This window comes from Lissotriton vulgaris, chromosome 2_1 (assembly GCF_964263255.1).
Source record: "Lissotriton vulgaris chromosome 2_1, aLisVul1.2, whole genome shotgun sequence".
NCBI classification, from domain to species: domain Eukaryota; kingdom Metazoa; phylum Chordata; class Amphibia; order Caudata; family Salamandridae; genus Lissotriton; species Lissotriton vulgaris.
The window spans coordinates 748,650,028-748,671,704 of NC_141687.1; the positions used below are offsets into that span (position 1 = coordinate 748,650,028).

A 21,677-nucleotide genomic window follows, 5' to 3' on the forward strand; every position below is an offset into this window, starting at 1 on the left:
ACAGACGGAATGCAGATTGCTTTACCCCATGGAGTAGGGGTTTCATGTCGTCGGAAGATAGATTGGGGATTATTTGAAGTTGGGCCGTCCTAACCTGTAGCTGTACTGGCGAGCCTTCCAGTTGTGTATGGAAGGCTTGTTTTTGTGTAGGCGGGTCCATTTTCTTATTTTGCAGTTTTACATAGTGCAAACTCAACCTGAAGGTGCTGGAGTGCTTTATATGAGCACCGGCTACATTACACAAGAACACATTAATTTTTGGTAGGCACAGGGAGATTAAGTCATTTGCCCAGAATCACAGGATGTTTAGTGGATGCCAAGACTCGAAGCTGGTTCCCCAGTTACAAAGTCGGCAGCTCTGGCCATTATGCCACATCATCTCCTTGAGTGCCACCCATACACCTTAGACCTTTTGCCCTGTTCCCATTTAACTAGCAACATAATTGTAAGCGAGTGTGTGCGGAGCAGCTCATGGGTGACAACGGCAGCAGCTAGCAGTGGATTTGGGCAGAGAACGCCTGGCACAACATCACGTTCCTGCCTTAAATTTATCGTACTCTCTCTAAGAGCATGGACTCTATTTCGAGTGGAGCAGCAATCCTGCTTCCAATCGCCCTTGTACAAGGGCTCCTCATGCGCCATCAAGGTATCTTAAATCTTCACGCTAATGGAAGCTTTTTCAATAGAGCAGTAAGTGCAGTGGCACCAGGGGCTGCAGTTTAGGGGTCTACTGCATCCCATTGCAGGTAGTATTTTACTATCCAGTTGATGGCAGGGGACCTACTCTTGTCTCCTGTACCAGGCAACTTGTTGTGAATCATTGTCTGGATACTAAAGCCACGGGAAGAGCGGGGGAGGGAGGAGCACTGTGTACACTGATAACGAATGGCAGTGTGGTGTGAGAGATCTTTGAGGGCCATCAGGGTCACAGGACATAGGAAAGAGGCACGCAAGATCAAATGCGCAGCTCCATTTCTAATTCTGGGGGCGGGGTGTGGGGGGACGCTGAGGTGTCCCATCTCTGTAACAGCCCACTGAAAACACCAGACAGTGCACACCTCCTTTTTCTTATTTTTCCCCCCCAGTTTTATACAGCGCAAACTCGACCCAAAGGTATTGGAGTACTTTACATGAGCACCAGTTACAATACAAAACTAATTTTTTTGATTTTGTGAGATTGATTTGCCCAATATCACAGGATGTTGAACAGACCCCAAGGCTCTAACCTTTTTCCCCAGTTCCAACGTGTCCGCTCTGACTGTTATGCCACATCCTCTCCCAAAGCCTTCAGCTTCTTTTTTCCAAATTCACCAGAGTATACGTTCTAAAGCACAGACCGCTCTTGTCAATTTGGCCTTCACTGAACAAGTTAATACTAGGTTCTCCCTCCTCATGTGGGCAAGCGAAAGGTTAAGTATTGGAACTTGGTATTTGAAGCATACTTCCACCGTGCATCCTCGAAGTACTGTGGCTTAGTGGAGTTTGCACTTGAACCAGATTATGGCATTTCCTGAAGAGTGGACTTTACTTAGAAGGCTGAAGTTTCCCTTGTCGTGTGCTTGTCCTTCAGCCCATGTCCTCATCTCTGCCTTCCTCTGTGTCAGTGCCTTAATGGCTCTCAAAACACATGCCAGTTTCCCTAACTTCCAGAGTCAGGTCATCTGTGTCTTGCTGCCCTTGTGTTGTTGCCAGTCTATCCATTTTTTCTGTGACTGTGCCTCTGTCTCTGTCTTTTAATTCTAGTTCGCGATATTCACATCTTGGTGCTCTATTTCCATGTCTATAGCTTCTGGTGTCTGTGTCTACACGCCTTTCTTCCCAGAATATATCTCTCCAAGTTTTAGTGTCCCTGCTTCTGTCTAATTCTCTACCTTCCAGTGTCCGTGCATCTGCTTCTGTCTGTCATGGTAAATGTGTGTCTAAATTCTTCTATCTGCGTCTTTATGACACATATCCTAGTTCTATATACTGGTGTCAGTGGCTCAATGACTTTCTCTCCTTTGGCTGATTCTCTGAGTTTCAGGGTCCTTATGACTTTCAGCCCACATACTGTAATTGTCTGTGCCAATCTGCCCCTGTCTTTATGCCCCATTTATGTGCCCTACATGTTGGTGTCAGTGTCTGTGTCCACATTAAGTTCCAGTGGCTGTCTGTCAAGTATTTTTGCCTCTGTGTCAGTAAATCCCAGTGCTTGTAACTGTACCTGTGTGTCTAAATGCCAGGGTCAGTCTATCTGTGCCCGTTACTGTATCTGTGTATCCTTAGTCCCATTCTCAGTCTAGCCATGCTGTACCTCCATGTGTAATTCCCAGTGTCCATACAGCTGAGCCTGTTACTGTACCTGTCTAAGTCCCATTACCAGTCTATCCGGGCCTGGTAATGTACCTGTGTGTCTATGTCCAGGTGTCCATGCATCCTCGCCTTTTGCTGTACTTGTGTGTCTGTCAGTGTTTCTACAACCATGTTTATAGCCGTACCCGTGTGTTTAAGTCCCAGTCTGTTTGCGCCTGTTACTGTACTTGTGTGTCTACCTCTCAGTGGCAATCTATCCATGCATGTTACTGTAACTGCGTGTTCAAGTTCCAGTGTCTGTGCATCTGCGCCTTTTACTGGACCTGTGTATCGAAGTCCCAGTGTTAGTTTATCCCTGTCTGATCTGTTCCTACTACAGCAAACAGGAATTGTGTTAAAAATGTGTTGCAGGGATTCCGCACATACACAGAACTATGTGCAGGATTATGGGACCTTGGTGTAGGAGGCTAAGCCTTCCTACTGCTTTAGTGCCCACGACCGACTAGCTATATTGTCTCACTAGCTCTCCTACTCGCTGAGAAACCAATGATTAGACACGCCAGAACACATCACTCCTGTATCTCTCAGGAATCGCGATAACAAGAGACACCTTTTCGCTCACACTCTCGTACTTGTCCACAATAAGATCTGACAGAGACACAAAGATAGTTTAAAATATTTATTTTAACTAACTTGCTCTAAAATGCAGTATACGTGCCACAACCATATGCATAATATCAATACAATTAGCATAGCAGAAAGGCCATATATCATAGAGAGATGTAATTTTATAAAGACAATGGATAAAGGACTATAAAGCCTAACCACCCTCCCCTTGGTAAGCAGAAGTATTATTATATAATAGAAGATCTCTGGGCTTTGTCAGGAGACCCCATACCTCCGGCCATAGATTGTATTTCTACATCACAGGTGCGTGTTGCTCTTCTCCCCGGAAAGGTCCCTCTCCAAGTGTGTGGGACATCCCCATAATATCAAAGTACGAGCTTCCAGCAAACCAGCTGCATTGGTATGTTTTGTCTAAGTGCTAGGGCCTGACCAGAACAGAATAACAAGAGTCTGTGTTTATCGACCTTCCTCACAATGTTCAGACTAAACTCCAGGAACAGACAGAGAACGAGCACTGCAGAGTTCTCATGTGTGAGGCATAACCAGAGCTTTGTAAAAAATAAGATATGTAGAGTTGTGTGCAAAATCAGCATCATGGCTACCTGCTCATGCTAACTTAACCCCTTCGCTGCGGCGGCAATTCCGCCGCAGCGCTCGTATGCTCGTGACGGAGCCGCTCCGTCCCAAGCCGTGGTTGCGCTGTGCTCATGATGGAGCGGTTCCGTCATGGCCCCACCCGCTCAATGGAACGTCCAGCGCAGGCGCGGAATTCGCGCCAAGCGGTCCACGACGGAACCGCTCGTCATGAGCACAGCTCAACCGAGGCTCATGACGGAGCAGCTCCGTCATGAGCATGGAAGCGGTTAAAGATGTCCACAATGACTTCAACCATGTGACTAATGTTAACACGTAAATGTAGGAGTTTGAAAATATTGTGGCAACACATCCTGAACTGCGATTTAGAGACAACAATGCATATGCACTCTCTCACCCTCGAGAGATGTGCCCGGGCCTATACTCTTGCCTGCCAAAATGGGATAAGCACAAACAGCCCTAGTACTTAACAAGCATTAGCAAAGCCAATAGGTCCGCCTCTGTGAGATCTGTTGGCTTCAATCAATCAATCAATCAATGACATTTATAGAGCGCGCTACATACCCGTAGGGTCTCAAGGCGCTTGGGGGAGGGGGGTGCCGCTACTGCTCGAACAGCCAGGTCTTCAGCTTCTTCCTGAAGGAGAGGTGGTCTTGGGTCAGGCGCAGGTCGGTCGGGAGGGAGTTCCAGGTCTTGGCGGCCAGGTAGGAGAAGGACCTTCCTCCTGTAGTCGCTCTTCGGATGCGGGGGACGGCGGCGAGGGCGTGGTTGGCTGATCGGAGGTGGCGTTTGGGAGCGTAGAAGTTGATCCGGTTGTTGAGGTAGCTTGGTCCTTGGTCGTGTAGGGCTTTGTGTGCGTGGGTGAGGAGGCGGAAGGTGATTTTTTTGTTGACGGGGAGCCAGTGAAGGTCTCTCAGATGTCCGGAGATGTGGCTGGTTCGTGGGATGTCGAGGATGAGTCTGGCTGAGGCGTTCTGGATCCGTTGGAGTCTCTTCTGGAGCTTGGCGGTGGTCCCGGCGTAGAGGGCGTTGCCGTAGTCCAGTCGGCTAGTGACGAGGGCCTGGGTGACGGTCTTCCTGGTCTCGGTGGGGATCCACCAGAAGATCTTCCGTAGCATGCGTAGGATGTTGAAGCACGCCGAGGAGACGTTGTTGACTTGCCTGGTCATGGAGAGGGAGGAGTCCAGGATGAAGCCCAGGTTGCGTGCGTGGTCTGTCGGTTTGGGTGCGGTGCCCAGGGCGGGAGGCCACCAGGAGTCGTCCCAGGCGGAGGGTGAAGAGCCCAGGATGAGGACCTCCGTCTTGTCCGAGTTCAGTTTCAGGCGGCTGGTCGTCATCCACTCGGCTACCTCTTTCATCCCTTCGTGCAGGTTGGCTCTGGCGGTGGCGGGGTCGTTGGTCAGGGAGAGGATCAGCTGGGTGTCGTCGGCGTAGGAGATTATGCTGAGGTTGTGTTGACGTGCGATGGCCGCGAGGGGGCTCATGTAGACGTTGAAGAGGGTGGGGCTCAGAGAGGATCCTTGAGGGACGCCGCAGATGACTTCGGTGGCCTCTGACTTGTACGGTGGTAGGCGGACTCTCTGTGTTCTTCCGTCGAGGAAGGAGACGATCCATTCCAGCGCCTTGTCCTGGATTCCGGCGTTGCTGAGGCGCTGTACTAGGGTGCGGTGGCAGACAGTGTCGAATGCCGCGGAGAGGTCTAGGAGGATGAGGGCCGCTGTTTCTCCGTTGTCCATCAGGGCTCGGATGTCATCGGTGGCGGCGATGAGGGCGGTCTCGGTGCTGTGATTGGCTCGGAAGCCGGACTGTGAGGGGTCGAGGGATCCATTCGTCTCGAGGAAGGCGGCCATCTGCTTGTTGACGGTCTTCTCGATGACTTTCGCTGGAAACGGGAGGAGCGAGATGGGGCGGTAGTTCTTGAGTTCGGTGGGGTCCGCTGTTGGTTTCTTGAGTAGAGCGCTGAGTTCGGCGTGCTTCCAGCTCTCAGGGAAGGTGGCGGTGTCGAAGGATGTGTTGATGATGTCTCGTAGGTGGGGTGCGATGACAGCGTCGGCCTTGTTAAAGATGTGGTGAGGGCAGGGGTCGGTCGGAGATCCGGAGTGGATGGAGTTCATCGTGCGGATGGTGTCTTCGGTGCTGATCGGGGTACAGGCGTGGAGGGTGGTGGTGGGGGGTGGTTGTTCGGTCATGGTGTGCGTTGGTTGGTTGTTGAAGCTGTTGTGTATGTCCGCGATCTTGTTGTGGAAGTAAGAGGCGAGGGAGTCGCAGAGGTCTTGCGATGGGGTGATGTCGTTGTTTCCTGCGCTTTGCCAATGTTTCTTAGCCATATTACAACATGGCAGACGGTAAGGAAAAAAAAGCTCTTACACACCCAGCTTTGACCACGTCATAGCACTTTTTAATTATTTTTTTTAATATATTTTCAGCCATGCTGCAATGAAGCCAGCGCTGCGTACTATATGGCTGAAAAACACTGACAAAGCCAATAGATCTCACTTAGGTGAAATCTATTGACTTTGCCAATGCTTGTCCATTATTATAAGATCCCCTAGGGTCGGCCCTAAAGGCTCATAGAGCAGGGTGCATGGTATTTAAAAAGTAGGATATGTGGGTTTAAGTTTTACATTTCCTGGTAGTGAAAAACTCCATAAGTCATTTTTCACTACTGTAAGGCCTAGCTCTCCAATTGGCTAACACTGGGTTCCCTTATTGCATTTATTAAGTGCTAACTTTAGATTTACATATAGAAGTATGCTGTTTGGACTCAAATAAATAGCAATTTGAAATTATCTTTAATGATAAAGTTGGATTTCAAATCAAAATTTTAAAAATGTCACTTTTGGAAAGTTGGCATTCTTGTTTCAATCATTTTGCGTGGAGTGAGTTCTAACACCTCAAGTGGTGCCCGCCCCCAGACCCTGGACACTTGGAAGTGGTGCTAGTGGTACCTGCCTAACTCTGAAAGCTGAGACTTAAAAACTTTTTTTAGGAAAAACTACTTGGAGAACTGGCAGACCAGAACGTACCTGCCAGCTGATCTCCCTAAGGTGCATCACCGGTTGGCCTGACTTTGTGGTAGCTCCTGCTACGTTCTTCTCCGCAGAGGCAAATCCTTTTACAGCAGGACCTCTTAATGAAGGTATATTGTGGAGTCCTGTTTGGCCATAGTCTGCAGCTTTGTACCACAGGAGGAGTTGGATTTCCAAAAATCAGCTAAGGTCAAAGGTCAAAATCTTCCCCACAGCCTCCTCCTGTGACTCTCCTATGAGGAGGACTCCTCCTCGGACACAGCCTGCTGTCTTGCCCCACTGAAGACTACCTTCTCCAAGAACGTTTCTGAAATTTTTCTAAGTGTGAAGGTAAGCAGAGACTGGGCCCAATCCAGCCCTTGTGTCTGACATTTGCACCATTGTGGTCAGCCTCAACGTTTGACGTTGACCTGGTCTTTTGTTACTAGATACCAGCAGTTGTCACTTTGACCTTTTAGGCATTAGATGCTATTAACATTTTTTTACATTCATTACTTGGTTCCAACTGATTGAATTTAATTTGTTTTGGTGTCATTTTATTTATTAATTAAATAATGTATCTTTCTAAATTAGTTTGGGTTTTCATATGTAGTTTACACTTTATTACTGTTTGTGTCCTGCAAAACTAGTCATTTTCTCATTTCAGTCATGTTCTGATGTATTATCTTGCTGTGGGTCTTGGCACTCCTGTAATTATAGATAAAGCACAAATCTAAGAAATCTCAATTTGTTACTTAATACCCACATTTTGCAGCACAATATGAACATATTTTTTTTAAGAGCTAACTGCCAATGATAGTCCCATTTAATAAAAACATAAGATTCAAAATAAAATACATGTTTCATATAACCATATGTGATATGTAGTAAAAGCATAGTCGTTCTGTCTTCTATGGGTATATAATGATGATATACTAGTTAGTTGGTAAGTGCACAGGAACTGCTTAGTTGTTGTTGGTTTGTTGATCCTTACAAGTACTGGTAGATGCTATGTTGCTGAACTCTACTGTAGCTGACCCATGGTTCCAGAGTGTGCAACGAGATTGTTATACAGAGTTACCATCAAAGCAATCTCCTAAAATATATGTTCAAGGCATATAAGCTGTAGATCATACGCGTTCGCATTGATTGCCATCTGGTGTTGGACTCGGATGTTTGCACTTTGTTTTTCTTCGAAGAAGTCTTCCTAGTACCGAGGTAGGTGACTCCTCCTTACAGTGATGTTAGTGCGCATGGGTATCAACTCCATCCCTGGATTGTTTTTTCCGCCATCGGGTTCGGATGTGTATTGCGCCGCGACTGGATCGTCTTCTAACCTTTTCAACGCGCAATCCTTACCCGTTGACGGTATTGTTTTCGGTCGCGGTTTCCCTTTCGGGGCGCATCGTAAAATCCAACTACTTCGATAGACGCTTTGACCCAGGTTGTGATGCCTACCCGCGCCGACCACGCCATCAGTCCATGGAACGGACTTCATTTAATAAATGCCCCATGTGTGGTGCTACGTTCCCACACATGGACCTGCACGAGATCTGTAACCTCTGCCTCTCCCCGGAGCACGAAGAAACCAACTATGTTGTTCATTCCGATCAAAGAAAATGATTTGTGCCCTTTGGGTTCGACGTCACGAGATGAGACGCGGCACTTGTTCTGTCCCAGACATCTTCGGAGAAGTGTTGGAATTCCAACCTGGCGCAGAAGAAGAGGAAGAACACCTCTTTGTGTCTGAAGCTGACGACTCTGACATGAAGGAGGACTCTAACATCATTCTGGCTCAACGAACTGCAAGTAACGAGCCCCAACAGCCCACAAAAACACCAAAGACTCCTGTTACACCTTCGCCCCCTGGCTCAGGTCAACACTGTGATACCATTTCAGATGCCCCGCCCTCGGGCCCAGCTATGAAACATGAATTCTAGTCCTCCGGCTTGGGATCGAGCAGACCCCACTCAGGTACCGAACCCACATCTTCGGCACTGAAACCAAAGACCAAGCCTGACGCTGCACTGCCATTACTGAAGAAATCTTCGGCACTGAAAGAGTCGGATCTGAAACCGCAAAAAAGCCAAGGCTTCGAAGCTGACACCAGCTAAACCAAAGGCTTCGGAATCAACACCTGCTAAACTGAAAGCTTCAGAGCTCAAACCAGTTACAGAAAAAGCTTCGGAACCAAAAACACATAAAGAGAAACCTTCGGATCCGAAATCAGGAAAAACAAAACCTTTGGAGCTGAAACATCCCAATGAAGAGCGCAGCGCCCAAAAAGCATGGCAGTCCTCTTAAACCCTCTGAATATAAACAAAGGGACAAAAACACTCCGCCCATCAGATTCTTTGGATCAAAAACAGTTCCATATTGACCCTGAAACTGGGAAACTTCGAGCAGCACTTCCTAAAAAAACTGAAGCTAGGCCTCCTCTTAAGAAAAAGGACATGGGTACTAACCCCTCTCCCCCTTACATACCTCCCTCTCCTCACATACCTCCCTCTCCTCCACCCTTTAATCCAAATTTACTGATTTCACCTGCAAACTCACCACCACCACGTTTCTCACCTGAGCCACAGGATGATAATGATGGGGATGATACTGAGGATACCATTCCACAGGACACGGACCCCCTGGGATGATTATGATAACGACCCGGATCATACTAATTACCTCTATCTTTATCTCTCCAGACCATCACCACTCGATGACAAAATTAGTTTGGCACAGCTTATCAATAGAGTGGCTCAATACCATGTGGTGGAACTTTATACTGATCCCTTAGAGCAAGATTTCTTAGTGGAAACTTTTGCTCCCTCCCGAAAAACCACGAACAATTTGCCCATGCTCAAAGGTATGATACAACATGCCAGCGAGTTATTCAAGGACCCTATTAGAGCTAGAATACTTTCGCCAAGGGTAGATAACAAATATAAAGCCGCTCCTACCGACGCAATTTACATCAGGGTTCAGGAACCATTAAACTCTCTTGTCGTTTCAAATGCACGAAAGAGGGCAAATTCTCAAACTAAAAGTACCGCCCCTCCTCCTGAAAAGGACGCTTCAGGCAAGAGAATTGCATCACAAGCATGCCAATGCACAAGCTCTCCTGGCATGATACGTTATTCAAGAGGGTAAGCGTATTACAAACACTTCTATCAAATTTGCCCTCGATGCGGCTGATAGAGCCTCGCGTGCCATTAACACCAGCGTTTTGCTACGCTGACACGCTTGGCTTCGAATCTCAGGATTCAAGCAGGAAGTACAATCAGCACTACTTAATCAGCCGTTTGACCAGGAACATCTTTTTGGCCCCACAGTCGATTCCTCATTAGAAAAGATGAAAAAAGACACAGACTGCTAAGTCCGTGGGGGGCCTTACAACTGCCTTCTAGTAGGATTTCTTTTCGTCGCTCCTTTGATAGGGGTGGCTCAAAGACAACTGCTTCAGAACACACATTATCCTCTTATAAAAGTCCCAAACAATCTTCCTCATCCAGAGGATATTTTCTGGGAGGATACAGAGGAAATAACAATAGAGGAAGATGCAGAGGTAACTCCACCTGCACTTCCCGATGCCGCCAAATAGTGACTTCCCTCCACTACCCCTGATCATTCCACTCCTGTCTGGGGACGTCTTTTACAGTTCTTACCTGTCTGGAATTCCATCACAACAGACAAGTGAGTAAGACAAAATATCCAATATGGTTATTGCCTGGAACTTACCTCCACTCCACCAAACATTCCTCCCAAACATCGTGCGATGTCCTCAGAACATCTTACTCTCCTAAATCGAGAAGTTCTCTCCCTGTTACAAAAACATGCAATAGAACCAGTCCCCCTGACTCATCAGGGCACAGGGGTTTACTCACTCCATTTTCTAATTCCAAAAAAGGACGGCTCTCTCAGACCAATATTGGATCTCAGACAGCTAAATCTCTCCATTCAGTCCGATCATTTCCACATGGTCACCCTCCAACAGGTGTTCCCGCTAATTCAGCAAGGCAACTTTCTTTCCACGTTAGATTTAAAAGACGCCTACTTCCACATTCCCATTCACCCAGCTCACATGAAATATCTAAGGTTCGTGGTGGACGGTCAACACTACCATTTCAAAGTCCTCCCATTCGGGGTAACCACAGCACCCAGAGTTTTCACCAAGTGCCTAGCACTAGTTGCAGCTCACTTAAGAAGACAACACATTCACGTGTTTCCTTATCTGGACTATTGGCTCATAAAAACCAAATCACAACAAAGCTGTGTTCAACACACCCACCAAACAATTCAGTTGCTTCACCGCTTGGGATTCACTGTAAACCTCACCAAATCCCACCTCCAACCGTCCAACACACACGTTTATCTAGGAGCTGCAATAGACATTTGCAAAGCTCTAGCATACCCTAACCCAGTCAGGATGCGTAACATACAGGCTCTAATATCACAATTTCAACCTCTGCGCTCACTATCCGCTCGAGTGTTCATGCAGCTAATCGGAATGATGGCCTCTTGCGTTCTAATAGTCCCTTATGCAAGACTCCAGATGTGTCCTCTACAGGAATGCTTAGCACGTCCGTGGAACTAAGCTCAAGGCCAGTTGACAGATCTGGTGTTGGTAGACTGCCACATCAATCGCTCTCTGCAGTGGTGGAACACATAAAACCTTTCCAAAAGGCAGCCGTTCCTCCAGTCCGTTCCACAGATAGTGCTAACTGCAGACGCATCGCTCTCCGGCTCGGGAGCTCATCTGCAAAATCCTACCATTCAGGGCCTATGGACTCAACAACAAACAGTTCCACATAAACCACCTGTAACTTCTAGCAATTTTTCTGGCGTTAAAAGCCTTTCAAGTCCATCTAGTCCACAAAGCTGTGCTAGTTCGTACAGACAACTTGACAGCAATGTACTGTATACAAAAGCAGAGAGGTACACACTCCCTACAGCTCTTGCGTCTAGCTCAAAGCATATGGAGATGGGCCATTGCTCAAAAGATATATCTCCTTGCGGAGCACCTTCCAGGAGTAGTTTGAAGTTTAGTTTATTATGCATAGTTAATTAAAACCTTTGCAGTGCGTATTACAAAATTCTTAAAACATCATTATTTAAAACCATTAAAATATATCATAAAATTGGAACTTCGTTACAAAGTAACTCAATAAGACTGATCAACACACTTTTTACACTGAGTGGTAAGCAGTGCAGATCCTCATATTAGATTGTTCCCATCCTGTTTGGCCGTGTGCTATTTTACCCACTAGCGTTTTGCATTTCTCAAGAATTACCCTCTAGTGCTGGATGAACATGTGCACTGAATGTCCCCTTAGGTACTATTGTCCGTCTGCTGATTGACCTGAGACTGTAGCGTTGTCCCCTAGTTTCGGCAGACTTGGTATTCTTCGTTCAGCCGTTGCCAGAAATTTCACCAGTCTGCAGTTTAGTTTGGTGTTTAACGGATTCAGGCAGGCGAACACCGCTTGCCTTCGAGTGTTGATCCCTTTTTGCTTAAGTTGATCTTTAAGAAGCAGTTGGTGTGCTTGTTGCAGTTCTGTGCATGAGCAGATTACATGAAGAATATCACAATTTTTTGAGTTGCATAGCATGCAGGTTTCTTTTCCGTCTTTCCTGAGCCATTGCGGTTGGTGCTCTGAAGTATATTTGTGGTGTTGACGATTTATAAGAATTTAGGGTCATCCATGCATGCGATCTTTTTGAGAGTAGTGCCTTGTCCTCCAGTAAGGGGAGTGATTTAACATTTTTCCCGACTAGTTTTTTTAAAGTACTATGCAAGAGTTGTGTGTCCTAGAGCTCTGAGAGTTTGGTGGCTTCCAATGCTGCTTGAAGATAAATTCTTGCCTCAGAAGCATCCCCACAAATCTTGGAGAAACTGCTGATCCCCTATGTCCCCTCTCGCACTCTTAGATCGCTAGGCCAGAACTTAGCAGTGGTCCCGCGTTTTAAGTTGAGCAGAATTGGTGGCCACTCCTTTCGAGTCCTGGCAGCGAGCTGGTGGAATTCTCTTCCTCCACAAATCCGGGCCATCGAGCTCCTTCAGTTTAGACGGGCTATCAAGACCTTTTTATTTGTTTAGCTCATCTGTTGTGTCTCTTCTCCTTTCTGCCCGCTTTTAATGCTGTGTTGTGTTTACCTTCTCAAAGCGCCAGGACGCCCCTTTGCTGGGGCAGCTGTGCGTGGTACAAATAAAAATAACATAACATCCCAGCTTTGTATATCCTGCCATAGCAGAGAGTTTAGTGTATCTGTAGTGGCGCTTCTAAGTTTATGCAAGCAAATGATGTATGCCCCATTCCTGGCTAGATCTTGCATTTGCAGGCCAAACTCCAGTCTTATTTGAGCCGGAGATGTATAAGACTGGAGTGAGAACATTGTTCTGTAAGCTTTGACCTGTATGCTATCCAGGTCTTTGGAGTCTCTTCCCCGCATTGCCTCACTGCCATAGGTGATCGAGGGAAGCAGCTTTGCCTTGATTACTTTCAAGAACGGGGTCAGAGTCTGGCCCATCAATTGAGTTGCCAGGTTTTTCATCGTCCAAGCAATCAATGAACCTCCTTATTTTCTGCTTCTGGGGCGTGAAAGCGCCTTCTTTGTCTAAGATGACTCCCAGATATTTGTACTCGCAAGCTTGCTCAATTTTTAAACCACAGAGACCAGCTCTTCTGTTGTTTTTTTGCTGTTGATTGACATTGTGCTGGTCTTACTGAGGTTTATTTTTAGGTTGTTTTCCATGGTATATTTTTTCATTTCAGTCAGAAGACGTTGAAGACCAATGTAGGTGTGGCTGAGTAGCACTACGTCATACAGGAGATTGCTCAGTTTTCCCTCCTATCCTTGGTGAGTGGGAGTTGCAAGCATCGAGCATTCTCGGCAGATCCGCCATAAAAAGGTTAAACAGAATTGGCGCAAGCACACACCCTTCTTTAAGTCCTTTGATAGTTCATACTTTTGAGGACAGGTGAGTGCCGCTACCTAGTTTCACCTGCACCCAGGTGTCCGTATGGAGGAGCCTCAGCATGTGTAGGGTCGACTGCAGTAGGCCCCATTGTGCCAGTTTCCCCCCATAATCTACCTCTCTCGATGTTATCGAATGCCGCGCTGAAATCGATGTAACGCAAGTGTAGCGGAAGCTTGGAAGATTTTGCTGCGTCAATGATTAGTGAAATAGCGAGGATGTTTGTTGCTGTTCCAGTTTTTTTCCGAAAGCCAGTCTGATTCAGGATATAATCAGATTAGACTCAGCCCAAAATGCGATCTCCTTTAGTATGGTGCCGGCAAAGTATTTCGCCTTGTTATCAAGAAGGTCTACTAAGCGGTAGTTGTTTGGGTCAGCCTTGTCTCCTTTTTTGTAAATAGGAACAATCGTCGACCCCCTCCAGGATTCTGGTATTCTGTTTAGTAGCCTGATATCCACAAATAAAAGTTGCATGATGTCCGCCCACTCTTTGTTCTTTGCTTTGTAGAGGGCAGGTAGGATGCCATTTGGTCCCGGGGCGCCTTCTTTCCTGCCTTTGGCTATCTGCTTTTTAATTAAGGCTGTCTGCTGGATTCTCAAATTCTCTGAGGGATTGATGTTTATGCCTAAAGAGGCCTTACCCAGAGTCTCTAATGTACGCGTTTCACAGTTTCTCTCTATCATCTTATTGGTCCTCGTTTGCGCTCCTGGATGTGCCGTGTGGTCATTGAAGTGACTGGAGAGGTATTTGATCCAAATCTCTTCAGTGATGTGAGATCCTATTTATTTATACTGTGGGCGCATGATCCCATTCACTGTTTGCCTTCCAGGAGTAGACAATCAGATTTGCAGATCTGCTCAGTCGTCTGCGACAACAGATCCACAAATGGGAGTTGCATCCTCAAGTTCTCCTTTCATTCTTTCAAATGTGGGGCTCCCCAGAAATCGATCTGTTCACCACACACCAGAACACAAAATGCACAAACTTCGCGTCCAGGTATTCAAACCCATTGTCCAAAGGCAATGCGCTATGGATGAACTGGTCAGGAACATATGCTTACGCTTTTCTGCCTCTCCTGCTCATTCCATTAGTGGTTCAGAAGCTCCAACTGCATTCGCTCAAAATTATCCTGGTTGCTCCCACATGGGCTCGACAACCGTGGTTCACAACCAGGTTGTAACTATCTGTAGTTACTCATCAAAAACTACACCTCTCACCCAAGCTTCTCACTCAGAACCGTGGAGAGATAAGACAGCCAGATCCTAATCAACTCAACCTTGCGATCTGGCACTTGATATCATAGAGTTTGGCTACCTCAATCTCCCGCCAGACTGTATGAACGTCATTAAGGAGTTAGACGTCCACAAGAGCATTCTACGCATCAAAGTGGAAACAATTTGCAATTTATTGTACAAACAATCAAACCAATCCACTAGATGCTTCCATTCAAAACATCATTTGCTATCTTTTACACCTACAACGCTGTAACTTAGCATACACATCTGTACGAGTGCATCTCGCTGCAGTAGCCGCTTATCTACAGAACAGACAACACTTGTCTTTGTTTAGAGTTACCGCTATCAAAGCATTCATGGAATGACTCAAAAGAAGAATTCCCCCTAGGGTTCCACCCTTTCCAGTTTGGAACCTTAACATTGTCCTTACAAGACTCATGGCCCCGCCGTTTGAACCTATGCACAAACGTGAACTAGAGTTCCTCTCTTGGAAAGTAGCCTTCCTTATAGCTGTCACATCTCTTAGAGTTGGTAAGCTCCAGGCACTAAACACACAAGAACCATTTTTACAAATTCATCATAACAAAGTGCTTCTTAGGACCAATCCAAAATGTTTACCTTAATTTATTTCTGCCTGTCACCTCAATCAGTCTGTTGAACTACCAGTGTTTTTCCCTCAACCAGACTCAGTGGCAGAACATGCTCTTCACACACTACATGTGAAAAGAGCAAAAATCTATTACATTGAAAGAACTAAATCTTTTAGGAAAACCAAACAACTCTCTGTTGCTTTTTCACCACCGCACAAAGGCAATCCCATTTCAAAAACTGGTATTGCACGATGGATAGTTAAATGCATCCAAATATGCTACATTAAAGCTAAACACACATTAACTATTCCCCCTAGAGCGCATTCCACACACAAACTATGGGCTTCTATGGCATTTTTAGGGAATATACCCTTGGATGACATCTGTAAGGCTGCAACTTGGTCTACACTTCACACATTCACAAAACACTACTGTGTAGATGTACAAGCAAAACAACAAGCTAGTGTGGGGCAGGCTGTCTTAGGAACACTATTTCAAACTGCTGCAACAGATGCAGGTCAGCCACCGCTGGGAAAAAAACTGCTGTATAGTCTATGCTAATGCACATGATCTACATTTCATATGCCTCGAACGGAAAAAGCTAATTACCCAGTATGCATCTGTTCTTGGCATGTAGAGCTGTATATTCATATGCTCCCACCCGCCTCCCCGGGTACCTTTATCTGCTGCAGTATTTATTCTCTTACTTGGATACAACACACATGGACATCTTTCAATTCTTACTAACTCCATCACCCTTTGTGGCGAAAACAATCTGGGGATGGAGTCTATGCCCATGCGCACTATCACCGTAAGGAGGAGTCCCCTACCTCGTGACTAGGAAGACTTCTTCGAAGAAAAACAAAGTGTGAACATCCGAGCCCAACAGCAGATGGCGATCTATGCTAACACATATGAATCTACAGCTCTACATGCCAAGAACAAATGCATACTGGGTAAGTAGCAATTTCCTTCTTAGTTTGCATCCACAGTAAATTGTGAATTCTTGGTATTTTATTGTATGGAAATACAAAACTTTAGAGTGTGAAAAGAAGTCTTAACACAGCCTTTACATGTGCAGGCTAATAACATCGTTTTATGCTGGTGTGCCAGTACAGTTTAGCAATAAAAGTAAAAACGTTAAGGACCATCTGATCAGGGCCGCACTACCATGTCCGCCAAGTACAGGCACACTCCACGATCACTGGGTGCTCCCAAGACTTAATAGGACACGCTAAATTCTGAAACTGCACTGTCTGTAGATTTTGCCCCTGCAACATGATTTATATAGGACAAACAACACAAAAAATCCGGATCAGGATCTTCCAGCACAGGAGCAGGCTTCGCTGTAAAACACCAAATGCCCCGCTGGTAGAACATTTTGAGACTTTTGGTCACAGTGAATATGATATTCGTTGGACAATAGTGAGTGTGGTAAAATTGCCCCCGAGAGGAGCTGGCCTCTCCCAACTGCTCAACAAAGAGGAATTAAAAATTTGCAGAAGCCGTTCAATATGTATTATTGTTACGTTCCGAATCGTATCAAGCCTTGGTTACCCTCATGATTTCATCACCATAAGTCACTAAACTGTTTTATTAATTTATCTAGTAATGATTTCACCTTCTGAATATCAACAGCAAGTCCTTTGATCTTTTATTCACAAAACGTCACTTAATATGGATTAAAGTTACGTCCTTAATCATACCTACCATTCATGCTAACTCCCAATATTCCAACACTTATTCCAGGTTTTTCCCTTCAGGCCCATTAACTGCCGACCCGGAAACTCTCTACATTATCAGTATAGCGAGCATCGCTCTCGCTTAGGTGGGAATCGTCTATTTCTGATCTCACATTGGCCGCACCGCACCTATGCCCATTTCTAATCACTTTTCCCTCCCCTGTAGCCTTTCACCATGCCGCGAGAAGTAAGCTTTATCATCCCGATCTTCTTTCACTAAGACGCTGATTCTGCGTTGTTATCTCTTCAAACTACTTATGCTCCGTTCTCCCAGGGTAAGGACACTTCAGACCTTTTTACCCCATTTCCCTTGCTATTTCCCCATGCCCGCTAACTGTTCATCTTTAGGTCTTCAATCCGCGCTTGCAATCCAGATACACATAAGACTGCCCTCAACCATAGGGCTACACTACAGGTACAGAGTTTGATGGATACGTCGCCGCTAGAGCGCACAGGCACTGGCTGTTCCCACCTAGTTTATCACTAAGTCAAACACCGGCTTACTATGTTCACCACCTTTTTGCCACTACGCTTCGTTGCGATACCTGCTCATTGCTATATGTACGAGCTTGCACAATGCATGGACACAACACCTAATACCTAATGCATTGACCTCACCACTACCCCCACAGACACCCTGGATTTCCAGACTATAGACCCCACGCCATTCCTCATTCACAATCCTAACCAGCGACTGCTATCTGGTCGCTGTGACATTTAGAGTGATCTGTGTTTATTCTGCAATTTTAATCCCCGACTCCCCACCATTTGTTTTTCTCCCCCTCTTTTTCCTCCTTATTTCCATCATATCTGTACAGTAAATTACAGGCAAATGTTTTCAGGCACTTTATTTGATAGTCCTGGTGATGATCCAGTATCTCACAGATAAGGATCGAAATGCCGTCGACACAGTTGCCACCTAATACAAAGTGATTTGTGCATTTAATATTGACCGCTTGATATTTGTTGCTTCACAATTTTTGCATTCCTGGATAGAAACAACCACACACTGTGAACCCTTTTACTTTGTTTGTCTGTTTTATAGGTGGGTCCATGGATACAGGCTTGTATCCCTCTGTTATCTGACTCGCAATTTTGTTCTATTTTTCAACTATTTTGCATATTAAAATTGCCTTTATCCAGCTGGATATTGGCACAAATATAGTACTGACTGGGGCTATATTCATTGTATATACATCCCTCACTGTCGCAGGGACCATTCTCTTTTGAAACGTACAGATTAGCAAGGCAAAAGTCATAATAAAGTATTCCTTTTGTTCAGTTCATATTAACGAATTACAAGTTGCTCTCCGTTTGGTCGTGTAGAATAACCATATTCTTTATCCGTCCTTGCTTTGGAGGTAATTCTTCTCTCTACACATTCCAGACAATCTCTGTCTTACCATTTTGGCTCTGTTGAAGATTTATGACTGGTCCTTTCTAAATGTGAAAAACAAATATTTGTGCAGGGTTGACTAATGATCAGTGCTTCAGTCATTTGATTGAGTTTTATTGAGCTCCCACTTTCCAAAAGGAAACTTGTTTTACTCGACTGGCAATGCATGTCACTTTTTTTTATTATATTTTTTAGAGTTTTATATAGCGCAAACTAGACCCGAGGATATCGGGTATCAGAGCGCTGTACATGAGCACCAGTTTTGTTACAGATGAATACATTCATTTTTGTTATGCTCAAGGAGATTAAGTGATTTGCCCAGAATCACAGGATGGTGAGCGTCATTGTCCATACTCTAACCGGGCTCCCCAGCTTCGAGATTGACAGCTCTAGCTGTTAAGCCACACCCTCTCCCACTTGCTTGAATTTCAAATGTGTCAGTGAATAGAAAGGAGGGAAATAGATGGTGGCTATGCAGTGGTAACTTTAAGCTGTTGAAAAATTGTGACAGTTTTTACATTAGAAAAAGTACAACCATTGAAAAAGGCCAATTGCTCTTGACAGTAAAAACTTCTAACATTTGACTTTGCCAATATTTTTATGTTGGATACCACCGTAGATTTTTGCAGATCTGCAAGGGCCATTTTTTTTCTTCACAACAAATTTTATTAAATGTCTGCAATCCTGTTGTCCAGTGGACTACATCTTTACTCACAGGTATATAAACATAGTGTCATATAATATAGTTATAACAATGCAACTTTACAACAATTCATCCCCAATGCATTAGTACCATATCAGTGGCATACAATATATCTATATCTAGACCATTGTCTAGTGATCATGTCTCAGAATGTGTATCACTTCTGTGCATCATATGTCCGAATTTCAGAGTCAATTGCATCCGACATTGTTGTCTGCTGTGGTAAGGCGAGAACCTGGTAATCCGCCCATCTCTGCCAGATTTTAGAGTGTTTTCTGTGTCAGAAAAACCAGTACGTCTAGCGCCATACAGAAGTCTATTTTGTTTTCCCATGCCCTAACAGTAGGGGGTATTTTGGATTTCCATAGCCTAGCTATGTCTCTTTTAGCCAGGGTGAGGCCGAGCCATAGGAGAGGACGTTTATACCTGTTGCCACCAATCTCATACGTTATATGAAGCATTGTGAGTCTCGGGGATTTAGAAAGTTCCCTCCCAAGGATTTCCGGTAAGCATGCAAGTGCACTGGACCAAACTGTGTGTAAGAATATACCTTCGCCGTTCTGGCATCGTAATCATACCGGGGAGTTAATCTGACCGGCTCTTCATAATCTATGGTGTGCATAGTATTCCCTATGGAGTACTAAAATTGGATGACTCGTAGGCGTGAGGAGATTGCAGCTCAACGGGGGGGACTCCAAAGCCTCGGTCCAGTCATCCGTGTCTAGGGGGCCTGTGTCTGTTTGCCAAGTGTCTTTTAATGTCTTGAGTGTTTTGGCGCTATGTGTGATAGGTAGATTTTGGATATCTTATGTTCACCTAGGTCTCCCATTAAGAGTTTGCCCTCTAGTGGATTGAGTTCTGGGAGTGACTCCAGCTTGTCTATGTGGGGTGTGATAGCCGAATATATCTCTTTACCTTGAATGCGCTACAACGCATTCCATTACAACGTGGTTGTTACAACAACTGTGTTGTTACAATGCAAACCATTACATCGCAAGTCGTTAGAACGACTTGCTGTAGGGGTGCGCTGGACCTAGGAATAGTATAATTTACTATTCCAACTTCATTTTGTGCAACAGCAGGGAAGGTGTTGGATTGTAAATCCAACACAGTCTGCCCCTTACAGCAAGTCATTGTAACAACTTGCGATGTAATGGTTCGTGTTGTAACAATGCGGTCGTTGTAACGACCGCATTGTAATCGAATGCGTTGTAGCGCATTTGATGTAAACGATGTCTCTCGTGATAGCATGACAGAGCTGTAAGTACTTATAAAATTGGGAGCTGTGCATGGAAAATTTGTCTTTTAGGTCCTCGAATGATTTGAGTACCATGCTGTGCCTAACATCCCCAGTGGTAGAAATTCCTATATAGTCCCATCCACGAAAACACTGTAGCTCTGCCATATAGAGATAATGGTAGTCCCACCCAGAGTTGTATGTTGGTTCACACCTTTTCGGTGACTGCGCCTAGATTCCGATCCCATGAGATTTTGGGGGTCTCTGACAGAAAGGCGCCTAGAATTAGTAGCCCCTCTGTGGCTCGTGTCAACAAATTCTCGGCCCAGTTGTTGCGGCTCAGGGTGCCCCGTAGTGGCCAGTCGATTGACTTCTGGATATTCATATAAAGGCCCGACGTTTCCCCGAAAATCCACATTATCTGCAGAATTCTAGGGCCAGTTTTATCTGGAGCTGTTAGGAGAAATAGTATATCATCCGCGTATAGTGCTATACGATCTGAGATATCCACTATCCATTCAAATCCCCAGATCAGTGCATCTTTTCGTACCCATATGCCAAATGCTCAATAGCCAGTGCAATAAGGAGGGGGGCCAGAGGACATGCCTGCCATGTCCCAGACCCAGCTGGGAAGGGAGCCGAGACACTGTTTGCGACTCGAACTGCGGCAGTCAAATTGGTATATAGTAGCTTGATATATACTATGAACTGTGGGCCAAAGTAATAACATGTTAAATGTGTGAGTAGGTAGGTCCAGCTAATGGAATCAAAGGCTTCGTCCATGTCCGCCAATATCAGAACAGCAGGTCTGTCTAAGCAGTCTACGGCTCCTATCGCCTTGTGAGCTCTCCCAATGCTATGACTGGTGGAGTGGTGAGGCATAAAACAAGCTTGATCTAGGTGGACTATGTCTGACATGTGTGGTATTAGTCTATTCACAAGGATTTTGGCGAGTATTTTCCTCAGTTTTTAGAAGGGATATAGGGTGGTAGGAAGTGTGGTGTTCAGGTGGTTTTCCAAGCTTGGGTAACACTACTATTTAGGTGTGTCGCTTCAGGGGCCCATTTAATATAATTGTATTATTTTAACAAATCTATTTGAAACTGGCTGCAGTGGATGCTTGTGTATTCAGTTCGTCAATTGTAATTGGATTTCACACCGATTCTTGGTGCCTGCCTCTCATGCATGCACACTTTTCAGCAGCCAGGTTGAAATGCGTATTCACCTTTTTTAAAACGGACAGCCACTGACAGAGCAAAAAGGTCAAAAAAGTTTAAAATAA

General features: G+C 45.4%; 1 protein-coding gene across 1 annotated transcript in view; it reads left to right on the forward strand.

Annotated features, from left to right (window-relative positions):
- Positions 1-10,102: 10,102 nt before the first annotated feature.
- Positions 10,103-21,677, forward strand: part of NUCB2 (nucleobindin 2) — a 311,719-nt gene continuing 300,144 nt past the window's right edge. The window contains exon 1 of the mRNA XM_086954143.1: positions 10,103-10,208. Within this exon, the coding sequence (XP_086810269.1) occupies positions 10,103-10,208 (106 nt within the window). The remainder of the gene's footprint in view (positions 10,209-21,677) is intronic.